The sequence below is a fragment of the Delphinapterus leucas genome, chromosome 18 (assembly GCF_059928025.1).
Source record: "Delphinapterus leucas isolate spDelLeu-1000000601 "Yukka" chromosome 18, BTC_Dleu_Yukka2, whole genome shotgun sequence".
Taxonomy (NCBI): domain Eukaryota; kingdom Metazoa; phylum Chordata; class Mammalia; order Artiodactyla; family Monodontidae; genus Delphinapterus; species Delphinapterus leucas.
Window position 1 is genome coordinate 5,843,687 of NC_143146.1, and position 14,016 is coordinate 5,857,702.

Below are 14,016 nucleotides of genomic sequence, written 5' to 3' on the forward strand. Positions count from 1 at the left end.
AAAGGTTGGCCTCCGGGATTCACTCCCCAGCCGCTTTCCCACTGCATATCTCGGCATCCCAGACCTCCTTTTCCAGCACTGCCTCCCCCCGCCCCCCCACCGCCCACCGCCGACTTTTGCCTCAGCTGGCTACGACATTCATGGCATGATTTTTTTTTTTTTGCAAAGTTTTGAGGGAGGAGATGTTTGGATCACTTTCATAAATAAAGACCTTGATTTTTTTGTGTGTTTTTTTTGTTTTGAGTTAGGCGCTTGATTTTTGTTTTTAATTCCATGCCAGAGATTAACTAGTCTCTGTGAACCTGGGAAAAGAAAACCATGATCTCTGCCCATCACATGCTTAAAGTCTGACTTAGCAATGAAGATATCTTTTCCAGCGTCAGCTCGTTACAGGCAAACCTTCTGTGAATTGGAGGGTTTTGTTACAGTGGAAAGTATGGTACGGATAAAAAATTAAATACATACTTGTGTTATTTTTCTGAACGAAAATTTAAACGGTGAGCATCTTATTTATCTTTGAGCATTGGAAAATGAAATTTACTTTAGCCCCCAGTGTTTTGAGCATTATATCGCAAATAACAAACAAGATTAACATCACAAGGAGTCAGCTTCCATTCCATTGTGCAGCATGGTAGGCTGTGAAACTTGATATTATTTTGACTTGTATGGTAATTGTAGAATGACAGAGGGAAATGGATTAAGTTGAAATAGAAGGATACAGCACAGCGCACACAGACTGCCCAGTGCAGGTGGAGGTCGTTGGGCCAAGAGTGGGGCCCCTGAGCACTGTCCCTGCAGATCAGAATTTTATAAATAAAACTTTGCTTCATTCTGCACTTTACAGTTCTTTCAAGTGTCTACATAGATGAAGAGGCCACCTCCCCGGGAAGAGTTGCAAAACCGGCTCAGGGACCTAGAGGCTCACCACACCTGTGAATTTCAGTGCTTCTCATCTTTCCTTGCCTTGAAAAGATGCTGCTTGTCCTTGGTGTGAAGTCTGAAATGCACCCTGCCCCCCACTCCCAGCTCTCAGATTTGGAACCGGTAATGGTGTAAATTGTAGAGCCTGCTTTTAGGCACCTCTTCTTTTCCTTGAATACGTCAGTTTCATGCTGCAGATTATACTTGTTTTTAGAAAAGTGTGAAAGAAGGGGCACCTGTGAAAACAGACAATTGTCCCAACACCCATCCAGCAGAAAATGCCAATTAAAGCCTCCAATTACTACCTTATTTCTTGGAGCTTTAAAGCCACTGAGAAGATAGTGGTGCATTTAGTTGAAGTTTTAAGGTAATTACTTGTTCCTCCAAGCGTGGTGTCTGGTAACCTAATTCTGTATCAGCCTGACACCCTATAGCGACACCCCACTATCTCTCTGGTTTCAGAATAAGTTCGGGCAGAAACTTGTTCTGTTATGAAAGTGCAAAAGGGGGCAGTAAAGTGCTATCCACAAAAACAGAAAAATTGTTTCCCCTGGTATTTCTTATGGTCGATATTACCTGAGTCTTTCTTGGGCCCCAGTTTTATTCATTTATGACAAACTCCTCTGTTTGGGGCATTTGGAGTTGATCTTATTAAGCCATAGCAGCAATCTAACATAAAACGGAAGTAAGGCAAGCCCAGATATCCTGCCTGTTGATGAAATATGCCATCAAATTCACATACTCGTGAATTTAAGTCATTTTTTTTTTCTGGGGGATTTATGTTCCCAAGTGTACAGAGCATTTCTGAAAGGAATGTCGGGCTTCTGTGTTAATGCTGTGTTAGCTCCACATAGAGCTGGAAGGCCTCAAGTGCATGGGGAGGTTATGGGGTCAAGGCTTTGGGCTCATCCCTAGCAGCGAGCATCTTTTGTCAGGAAGGACCTGGGAAGATGAGCCTCAGAGACAGCAAAGCAGCAGTGGCTTGTCCTCATTCACAATTTCAGACGAACCGGTTTACAAACTGACTGCTCTTCCTCCGCAGCCTTTGACATTTAATTAAAACTAAAAGCATTTTCTGGGAAAAGTGCATGTTTTCCAAAATGTGGTAAACTTGAAGTGTACTCAGTACAGAACTCTGGTTTGAGAATAAACCTATTCTGTGGTATGATTTGGGGTGTGCCAACTGCTAGGGTAATAAACTTGTTCCTAAAGCTGGGATTCAGGGTCCCTGAAATGTTAGCCAACTCCCAGATCTGTGCAGTTGAATGATTAAGCATAAACTGTACCCCATATTTTTCATCTATTTGAATAAACTGGTTGTGTGTTACTACAGCTTTTGTAGACTCAAGAATTGATTTGTTAAATAGACCACAATTCAGAGAAGAATAATTTTATTTAGTTGCATTCTCAGAAAATACATCACAAAACAGTTTAAAAAGTCTACAGGCCTTGAATATTCTGTTTTAAATCAGAGTGAGGAAAGCTTGCTCAAGAACATGAGTTTGTTCCTTGAAACTGTACATTGAAACGTAATGTTCCAATCTGATCGCAAAAGCATCTGACATTTATTGCAGAAAATTATGAAAAATACAGAAAGCTAAAAATTACCCCAAGTCCACCATCCAGTAGCCCAAAGCAGCCGCAGATGAAGGCCCCGTGTTTGACCAAATCTGTGTCTGTATCGCCAGCGAAATGAGCAGAAGAACACACCACCTACTGTGTATGTGTGTATATTTTCAACTGAACTTAGCCACTTACTTAAAATAATCATGTGCTCTAATGATGTAGTTTTGAAACGAAAGGAAAAATCAGTTCTCCATGGAAAAGTAAAGTCTGTTCACTCAGACATTGAGTCTTCTTTTGCTTAGCAGTTTGCTTCAGAGGGAGAAGAGTATCACCTGTAGGTCTCTTTCCCCCCAGTTTGCACGTTGGCAGGATTTGCATTGGTCCTGTTACGTGAGTAAGATGGTCCTGTTTCTCAGGCGGATGATAGTGGCCATAGTGTGCAGAAAGATTAGGTATTTAAATAGATATTACAGTTGTACGTGTACGACAGTACACAGAAATGGCTCTGGGTCTGAGCTGACACTCTTTAAATGAGAAGCACTGTGATCATGGCTGTCTGCGGGGGATTTACGTGACCCGGTCATTTGTTTGGACAGAGAAAGTGGCCATTCCTGTCTACATCCTTTCATTCTGATCTCCTTCCTTCTGTGCCAGTTTGATAGTTTTGCATTTGGCTACAATATATTGATTTGCCCTTGTTTATATGGTAGTTTGGCATATCCTTCAATTATATGCCTCCACGTAGTATTTCCCTCAGGAGAACGAGGACTTCTTACTTCAAATCTCCTTTCACAGACTCTTTCAGCATCAAGGGACCATAGTGCTTTGGCTGTTCTTCTAGGGTCACCTACTTATTTTTGGCAACCTTGAAGACAAGTGTAAGAAGTCGTTGCACGTTTGTCCTGAGGTGCACGTGTTGTGGTCAGGTGCAGATGCAGCAGCGGGAAGGGGAAAAAAGAGAAGCAAGGAGAACGGGGCATCCATGGGGGGCTGGGGAGAGCAGCTGTGGCTCCACTACCCAGCGGGCCCCGAGCATCTCAGCTCCTTGCTCCCGTGGATCTTGCTGTTCCATCGGGCCAGGTTCAGGAGTCAATCAAGCAACCACTGCCCCCATCTGATTTACCCTGTGACACCTGGGGATGCGATGCTGGTCGACAGAAGGGTCCAGACTTGAGATCAAAACATGTGATGTTATGATCAGTCAGAGACAGTTGTGTGTCGTGACCCCTGAACTCTTAAGTGGCAGGTTTTGGCTTTAAATGCATATTATGCTAGTTTTTTCAACGAGCATGTGTTCCTAGAGTGGGTTAAAACATGAAAGAATATTGTGTCGCCAGGGAACTTTAGTCAATATCCTGTGATAAACCAAAATGGAAAAGAATCTGAAAAAGAATGTATATGTATGTATAACTGGATCACTTTGCTGTACAGCAGAAATGAACACATGGTAAATCAACTCCAACAAAGTAGATTTTTAAAAAAAGAATGTTGTGTCACATATGGCTGTATTATTTTAGAAGTTCCTACAATGATGACTATGAAGTATAAATGTCTAATTGAGATTATTAGAGATCCAATTTAGATTATTAAAGATTAAAGTCTAATGTGTGTTATTAGATTGATTCCCTGTGGAAGTATTAGAATCTAGTTTGGTGAATAACCTTTAAGAACTTGGATTCAGGTTGATAGGTAATCGGAAGGTAAAAACAGATTCTAATATCAAATCATTTCATTTCAGGGACTTCCCTGGCGGTCCAGTGGTTAGGACTCCGAGCTTCCACTGCAGGGGGCGCAGGTTCGATCCCTGGTCGGGGAACTAAGATCCTGCCTGCCACATGGTGTGGCCAAAAAAACAATCACTTCATTTTGGGCAGGGAAACTTTGGAAACCCTACTCAGAGTTTCCATTTTATTCCATGTTATACCGTCTCTGGATTTCGTTCAGAGTCATCACGTCTTATTGTCTTGCTTGGGAATGATTCACTGGGAAAAACCATAGGAGTTGCCTATTTCTGCTCAGCACACCCCACTGCTGTGGCATCCCAGGGAAGCCCTCCAGTGAGAGACACAAAACCACAGCACCAATGCCCAGGAAGCAGTCCTGACCCCAGACTCTCTTGATGGGGAGGAGATGCAGCTTCCCCGTCCCAGGAGCACAGCAGGGTGGCTTGCTCAGACTTTGGGTACGTGGCCCAGAAAGGGATCTGGCCTCCTGTGTTCGCTCTCCTGTATAAGACAAGAGGCACTGTGAGTCTCCTTTGTTTTTTGTTTTGAATAAAAATCAGCAGATACTATTAAAGAAGACTTCTGACCACTTTTTTTTTTGGATGTGGTTTAACAGAAACAACTTCACCTCTGTGGTATGGGTTACAAACTTGGGGATTTTCCTCTAGGTGTCTTTGGCCACAAAAATGGACATAATCTCATCATACAAAAAGAAATCTGCATTTCATATTCACTAGGCAGAGTCAGTGTAGTAATTTAAAATTAGCTAGTTGTCACCACCCTAATTATTCTTTAAAAAAAAAAAAAAAGGAAAACATTTCCAAAGTCAATAATAAGACAAGTCTTATTGACTATTACCAAATATTCAGGGCATAGATGTGCTATGTGGTCCGACTTGTTAAAGTCTCTGAGCAATCCTGAGGTAACAAAATCCAAATATAAGTGACCTGGCTTCAAAAATAGAACTCTGTGGTTACTGGCTTGATTATAACCTATAGGACGCATTGCTTTCCATTCGAAAATGATATTATTAAAAAATTCACCCCGTTTCCTTTCCATGTACATTCTGCAATTCTCATGAATCGTCTGGATCCATCTGTAATATTACATTTAAAACACAAGTTCCATGTGTGGTAAGTTTCTTCCTCACCCTTTGGTCCTTGGCTTCCCAGGACATGGCAGGGGTAGCAGATGGCCGCCCTTGTGATGGACAAGAAGATGGATCCATCTGGCTGCTGAGTATCCTGATCTCTGAAGCCTGGGCAGATGCCTGCATGTGGATGGACTTTCTCTTAATTTCCCTTAACTTCATGGCTTGTCTATGAAAAGCTCAATTTAGAAAAAGCTGCATTTCCCCAAACCAGATTTATGCTTTAATGTGAGGCAGCGAGACCTGAGAAGTGTGCAGGCAAAGGGGCTTTTCCCGTCGCATCTCACCTTTGGCCTGGCGTGTCTTCATCTGGTTTGCGTGTCAAGCACGTGTACAGGGACTGAATGAAGACAGTGGTGGAAGGTGCTTTGATCAGTGCTTAGCGAAGAATAAGTGCTCAAAAGCAGCAGTGCTTCTGTTATTAGTGCTTCTGGAGGTGGTGAATTGCCTTGCATTTCAACTAGGAAGGGATTCCAGAAAACTGCCAATATTCATAAATCCTGAGAGAACGGGTCCAAAACTCCATCCACAGTGCTCCTTGCCGTCCAGAAGCACCATCATACCGGAGGTGATCCTGCTGTGCTCTCAGCAACCCCCATCCCAACTCGAGCTCATCCTAGCTCATCCTATCTTCAGAATTCCTTCCGTGCCTGTGATCTGCAAATATCGATAGTTCGTGGCACTAAATTTGACTTAAATTTATTGTGTGTATCTTAGCTGCCATTTGTTCTTTCATATTTTAAGCATCTACCAGATGTCAGACCTTGGGCATTCAGTATTGAGTCAGCCACACGTGGGACCTGCCTGCCCTCAGGAAGCTAGATTGTAAAGTCCTGGCGACCCAGATCCTAGTTTTCTGTCACTCAGAGCATCTGGTGTGGAGGTGCCTTAGTTGTTACACTCACGTTACTCTGTTTGCTCCCATGTTGTGAAGCACATGGATGGACCTGGAGGGTATCATGCTTAGTGAAATAAGTCAGACAGAGGCAAATGCTGTGTGTGATCACTTATATGTGGAATCTAAAAAACAAAGCAAACTCGTGAATGTAACGAAAAAGAAATGGGCTCACGGATATAGAGAACAAACTAGTGGTTACAGTGGGGGGAGGGAGGGGGGAGGGGCAAATCAGGGCAGGGGATTAAGAGGAACAAACTATTATGTATAAAATAAGCTGCAAGGATAATTGTGCAGCACAGGGCATATAGCCAATATTTTATAATAACTTATATATAATGTAATCAATAATATGTATAATTAATTATATAACAATTGATATTAATATTATTATATTATATATAATATAATTGATTATTATATATAATAATTATTATTAATATTATTTAAATGGAGAACCTTAAAATTTTTGAATCATTATGTTGTACACCTAAAACTAATATAGTGTTCTAAATCAGCTCTATCTCAATTAAAAAAAAAAAACTGTGAAGGCCCCAGGGGAGCAAAGAGACTCCTGGGCTTGATGTACTTAGTGATAATGTAAGAAACTTACCATTTGGGCTCTCAGCTCAACCACAGCCTTTGTCTACTGAGAAACCATGATGTCAGCAATTAAAGAGACTGGTGTGCTAACCAGCTTGTATATCTGTATACCTATATACGCTTGAAAAGTAAACCTCTAAAGCACTCCAATATTGGGTTCTTTTATATGAATTTAAATAAGGAAGCAAAAAAAAATTTTTTTGTTTTTCGTTATCTGTTTTACAGCTATCAGTGTATATATGTCAACCCCAATCTCCCAATTCATCCCACCCCCGCTGCCCCTGCTTTCCCCCCTTGGTGTCCATACGTTTGTTCTCTTGAAACCATTCTTCACGGTGAAGGAGCAAATCCTTGCCTAACTTTTTGCCACAGTGTCTTCTGAAAGGTGAGCTAATGCTTTTCAAAGCATTAGGAATAGTGGGTTTTATCAGGATTCACTTTTTATGAGTGTATCAGATACGCTTATTGAAATTGAGATTCCTCCCTTTCTCTTTTATTTTGAAAAGCCATCCCATGGGTTGACCCCTCCGCATACATTGCTCCCCTGTCACTGACCGTTAAAGCTTTTTGAGTGATTAGTACCTTCTGAAAATACAGACTGAAGTGCAGAGATCCTTGTAGCCAAACCAGCCCATGTGTCCTCTGTTCTTGACTTGACCCCATCAGCCCCAGCAAAAACTAGAACTTGGATTTGGTGAGTGAAGAGAGAGTCATGAGGTTCTCACATGGGCAGGGAGGAAATCAACAGTGAGTCTTTGGTTAAGCAGGAAAAAATAATCTTCGTGAAGGAGACGGGATCTTGGGAGCATTTTGAATGAAGAAAGAGCTTGGTGAGCCCAGCTTCAGACGTAGGCGTGATGTGGGAGAATTCTAAGATGTGCAAAGATGATACACAGCTTGGGGGTGAGGGCAGGTCTGATGCATTCTCCTAAAGGAATTGAACTGATGGACAAGAGGATGGATCCATCTGGCTGCTCAGGATCCTGATGTCTGAAGCCTGGGTGGGCCCCCGGAGGAGGTGGTCCAGGGTGAAACTCTCTCAGTGTGGAGATCAGAGCTGAGAAGAGGCAGGTACCGGTGTCCAGGCTGCAGACTTCTGTTGTGATTCAGGAATACTTTTCACTACAGCTAACGTGGGGCTTGCTCTGTGTCGGCTGGTAAAGAAGCCGGTTTAGGAGAGAAGATGTTTGGAACGGGGGTGGGAAACCCCAGACAGGAGCTGGCCTCTGGTTCTCGGGTGCAGTGAAGATTTCCTAAGAAGGTTGAAGAATAAAACATGAGGAGAAGGATGTGTCAGGAAGGTGAGCCTTGTAACCATATCTAACTTATGTCGACTGCCAGGCACTTTGCCCCTGCTTCCCAAGCCCAGCAGAATCACTGAGGCACGGGGGCGTGAGGCAAAGACTTAAGCCTCAGACATTCAGATTCAGTCCTTCAGTCTGTTCATCAGAAACCAGAGCTGTGTTTCAACCACAAAGATGATGGAGACCACTGGCCTTCGGAGGGGGGGCAGGGAGAAGACCCTGGAGGCCTTCAGTCCCCTGGAGTTGAATTTCCCATGCGCCTCCCCAGAAAACTGCAGAAATGGCCAAGAAGTTCACAGAGAGGCTCTTACTAAATGGTGATCTACGTTTGTCAACAGTTCTAGAGAATTCTATAAGGGTGCACACATGATGGTCTGAAATTTGTCATTGTTATAAAAAATAGTCATTTTGAGTTCTACTTCACAGAAAGATTTTGTTAGGTGATTCTCATTCACTTTTTCAACTTTTTTTTTTTTTTAATAAATGTCATATATCCTTGCTTTAGCAAGCTCAGTTTAAAAAAAAATAAGAAAGAAAGGGGGCCGCCCTCCCTTTGGGATTGTAAAAGAACACATTCCCAAGGAAGAGTGACAAGCCACTGTGTTCAACATGTATCTTTTTTCCCTGCCGTAAAGAGTATTGGTTTTTAATATAATCTGTAATGTAATTTCTGTTATGTTCTATGATGCTTCATAATCAACCTCATGCACTTTTCAGAAAAATTAATACCGTTCATTAACATTCATCGTCTGTTCCCTCAGTATCAATTTGAAGTTGGTGATGCCCATCATCCTGGTTTTCTCTCTCTCTCCCTCCCTCCCTCTCTCTCTCCCTCCCTCTCTCTCTCTCCCCCCCTCTCTCTCCCCCCCCGCCCCCCCCGTGTCTGTCTGTCTGTCTCTCCCTCTCTCTTTCTCTCTCTCTCACCGTGTCTGTCTGTCTGTCTCTCTCTCTCCCTCCCTCCCTCCCTCCCTCCCTCTCTCTCCTCTCTCTCTGAGTTATGACCCATTCATCATCATGGCTGGTGGGCCTCCCTGGTTCAATAAGAGGTTGGATTGGAAGGACCGAGACGTGATGCTTTGTTCTCCGGCTTCAATATTTTAATGAGCCTGCAGGCTTGGCTCCTTCGGAAGGAACAAGAGGGGATTTCTAAGTGTGTTTTTAGTGTTAGCACTTGTAGAAGGATGTTCATTACGAAGCTCTTGTTTCAGTTTCTCCGAGAAACTCCCCATTAGGAAAGATCTTTCCGCAGCATGGCTGGGAGAAAAGAGAAAGGGGAGGAGGGCTCTGTGGTCTGTGAGCACCAAGGGGATATAGTGTGTCAGTGGTTTGGGTTCTAAAGATTTGCTTCTAAGGATTGACTGGAGCAAATACATCTCAAGGGAGGGGGGAAAAAAGGTTTGTGGGGCAAGGACAGGGACAGTAGTTGCTGTCTTCCCCAGTCGAGGACTTTTCATCTTGCAGCTGAATCAATACTCCAGCTAATTATTTCTGGTTATTTTTTATGGGTTTGTAAGATGTTTCTTTTGTTTGGGGTAATAAAAAAACCCATTATTTGATCAGTGACTGACTAATTATGATAAGTAATTTGAAACATTCTTGATGAAACTTGTCTGTTAATTAGCATCAGCAGCAAATGGAAACTAACAGAACAACAAAGTCTTAGCGCATCCACTGCTCCCTGGAATTGCTGCCCTCTTTCTGTGGCGTGCCCAATAAACTGAGGCTGCCAGTGGTTAAAAAATAATGAGCAGATGGGAAGGTCTGACTCACCACCAAGGAAAAGCCATTGTGAAGTTACACAAAGGAGCACTGAAATATTACAAGCGAGGGGGCGGTAAAGAAATGTCAGTAGGTTGCCTTGATCCTACTGGGTAAAGTCAGGAGTGTGGTTTCTTTTTTTTTCTTATTTTTTTTTTCTTTAAAGCTTAATTCCTAAATACATTCATCCCATGCTGATCTGAACTCAGATATGTTTGGTCAATAAAAGTGTGGCTCTATAAAATTGTGGTTCGGAATTCTTGATGTTGTCTGGCCATATTGTCATTATCATTAATACTGTTAATTTTTTATCAACTCAGTGGTGCTTTTTTTTTATGCTTTTAGATTTCTGCCTGGACAAGGACTGGTTCTATACCCACAGATAGGAGACAAATTGGATATTATTTGCCCCAAAGTAGACTCTAAAACTGTTGGCCAGTATGAATATTATAAAGTTTATATGGTGGATAAAGACCAAGCAGACAGATGCACTATTAAGAAGGAAAATACGCCTCTTCTCAACTGTGCCAGACCAGACCAAGATGTAAAATTCACTATCAAGTTCCAAGAATTCAGCCCTAACCTCTGGGGTCTAGAATTTCAGAAGAACAGAGATTATTACATTATATGTAAGTATAATTCTATTCATTTATTTTATAGAAATTAGGATAAGCTAAATAGGTTTGTATCAATTTTTGTTTCCTTAAAATTATTACAGTGGCAAACAATTGGGTGGGAATCTTTGCTGAAAAGTTTTTTAAAGAAGCCCTAATTGAATGAGGGACCCCTGTACTAGTACTACTCATTAACATAGATACCCAAAGAGAAAAAGCCTCCTAGAGTTTTTGTAGTATTGAAATAAGTGGATATATATGAATATATTCAGCATCTCTACTGACAAAACCATTTTTAAGAACCATTGGTGAGATTTTGATAGGTGAATCTTGTGCAATGACTTTTCTCTTCATCCATCCATTCATCCATTCATCCATCCATCCATCCACGCGTCCATCCATTCACTCATTCATTTAGTATTTACTCTGTGCCAGAAACTGCATAAATGCTAGGTGTTCAACAGTGAACAAGATGGTAAAGCGGTACCCATTCCTCATGGAGCTTGTAGGTTCCAAGAATGGGAGTTACAGGCAACCCACACTAGTACATGGGTGCCATTAAAACCAGGTTTGGAAGAATAAGAAAAAACTTGGGTTTGTTCAATGAATTACTTTTTTATCTACCTATACAATAATTTGACACATGGTTTTAGGAACAGATACTGTGTATCCTTTGGGTCCTATCTGAGCTACTGTTCACTCCTGAGGCTGTGAAATCTGATGAAACACGTGCCTACTAGGTGCAGGTCAGCAGCCGGTACAGAGTTAGGATTGTTCCAGGCCCAGGGTCTGTCACAGTGCAGTCTGGGTGACTAGGGTAGCTGTTCACATCAGGCAAGCAATGAAATGGTTTTTCTTGGTTTCTCTGGTGGGAGTCCGCACTCACTCGTCATGATGAGCTCCAGGTCGTCAGAGGTACTGAGCTGCTGTCTGCTGGGTGTGCTCTCCCATCTCTGGGTGATCAGGTTGAAACTCTGACTTTCTCTACCTCCTAGCTGCTCTTGAGAATGCAAAATCAATAATTCATTGACTACTTATTAAATACTCAACAATATACTATCTTCTGTTTTTTATTACACTCATTAGTAATTAAAACAAAGGTGGTCATAGCCATCTAATCCTTGTTCTTTGCTGTGAACCTGGAATGCCACAGAGGCTGAAAACGTAGTTTTAAACCAACGTGATACACATAGAGTGGCTTAGTGAGAATAAGTAACAAAAAGAGAAAGTGGTGAATTATAGATTTTAAAGCACAATGATCATAAAATGAAAATAAAAGCATTTTGAGGGCTGGGACAAGCAGGTGGGGTGGTAAAGTGTATGAAGTAAGAGGGAAATCTTTGAAAATATAAAATAGTCATTAGACAAAATAAATGGAAACCTTAAGCTTTTGGAAGTCCAACAGTGTCTTAAAAAAAAAAAAAGTCTTTTTAAGTAGGACTGTTTACCAGGATGTTTTTAGCATAGCATTTATAGGGACCCACCCTACTGAATTCATTAAGCAGGTTAAGACCCCTGAATAGGGTGGGAAAAAGGACGAGGGGGTGCCTGAAGATAGATGTTCCTCAGAGTGAAATACGTCTCTAAAACTGCACCTGCAGCCCTAGCTGCTGACTGGCTCTTCAGGGAGGTAAGCCACCAGACCCGGAAAAGCACGTGGTAGCCCGGGATACAAGAATTGTTCTGAAAATAGAGATGAGGGTTTCAAGTTTGAATGCTGCTGGTTGGGTGGTTGTTACAGGCTGGGTGGGGAAGGGCCCAGGGCTCAGAGGGTGGCCGGGAGCCCAGGGAGACTCAGAGCACAGAGTTGAAAGACTTGCGCCACGTCACAGACATAGGAAGACACTTCAGATACTTCGGGAAACGCATGCCCCGTTTCCCACCCATCCTCCAGCAAAGCCAATGGATGGACAGCTTTCCCTGAAAGGGAAATGAAGGATGAGAAGTACAACTCTCAAAAGAGTTGAAAAAGTTAATGTTGACTTTCCATTGCTTCTTCGAGAATCACAAGGCACCCAGACAATTAAGAGATTTTTCAGAGTCAGTGCTTTCCACAGCCAGTGATCACTCACACATACACACAGAGTCACACTCCACTTAAAACAGTACTACACTAGGCGGCATGATGGAACACTGCCCTTAACACTGCAAGTCACCACTTCAACTTTGAGAGAGTTAACAATGTTGGTATTTTTGAGTTGCTACAAAGTATATGACATGTGTTTAACTCCAAATCTTCCTGTCTAGCTAGTAAGCACCTTCATAACCAAGAGTATTAGTATGAACAGCATTGTTATTGTGTCCTGGTTTCTTTCCATAGGAGGGAAGAAGAGAAGTGATAGTTTGGGGCAGTGCTTCATAACCCCAGAGGGGAACAGTCCAAGTTGCCAATGGACTGACTTGGAATTGATGTTGTTCGGTCATTCCCTAGATGAACTGATTCCAGGAGCGCTGGGCCAGGAGCCCAGAGACCTGGATTCTAGTCGTGCTGTGTGAGCTTAACGAGAAAGTCACTTCATTTCTTTGAATTTTGATTTCTTCTCTAGAAACTGCTTTTACTGTTGTTGTTGTTGTTATTCTGGCTAATGATGGAAGTCTCTAGTTCCAAACCGTTTTATGGTTAGACATACACATCCAGCATGGGATCTCTCGTCAGGGTGGCTCTTCTCCAGTTGAATGGACAGGATCTGCTGTAAGCTCTTTAAAGACATTGAATTTGATTTGTAGTGTTACCAGGTTTAAAATACAGGCATCACACTTTTAAGTTCTAGAAGTCAACATTACTTTTAAATTGGGAGTGTACTTTTAAACCTACGGAGTATCCACTAAATTCCCCTAGGAAATGACACGACAAAATGATATGCATCCTCATTAGTTTTTCTCCTAGATGATTATTTGCTTTGACATGTGGCAAAATGATATATATAGGTTTTCTTAATGTTGAGAATTGACTTTTTCAGGTGACCCGTTTCAGTCGTTAGACTTGGGTTTAATTTGCATAATAAAATCTCCTAATATTAAATGATCCAGAGGTGGGGATGTTACAACCATTTGGTCTGTTTGTCATTATATTCAGATTCTTAATTGCCTTAAAAAGAAAGTAAACATTTTATATAACCTACAGGTGTTTTGATCATGTCTTTAAAAATTTTTTTAAGTTTATAAAAGAACTATCTGTTCTGAGGTGGCCCGTCGTCAAGGGAAGCTCTGTCTTAGAAAAACACACCAGTTAATGTGAGGCAAGCATTCCTAACTGTGTTCTCAGCCTTCATACATAATTGTGTCCAAAACTTTTCTTGTAGACACTTTCTGTGCTTGGTTTCCAGTTTCTTTTTAGAAGTGATAACCTGGAGCTGAATGAGTCAGAAATTCTGGTGTGGAGGCCCTTTGCAGTATCTACCCTTATGAAGGTTCCATGGCTTGGTCATCCAGCCTCAGCATTAAACCTTGCAAAATACCTACAAAGAGGTTTTCATCACAC

At 42.0% G+C, this 14,016-nt stretch overlaps 1 protein-coding gene across 1 annotated transcript in view; it reads left to right on the forward strand.

Annotated features, from left to right (window-relative positions):
- Window positions 1-14,016, forward strand: part of EFNB2 (ephrin B2) — a 47,149-nt gene that overhangs the window by 12,861 nt on the left and 20,272 nt on the right. The window contains exon 2 of the mRNA XM_022576794.2: window positions 10,267-10,550. Within this exon, the coding sequence (XP_022432502.1) occupies window positions 10,267-10,550 (284 nt within the window). The remainder of the gene's footprint in view (window positions 1-10,266; window positions 10,551-14,016) is intronic.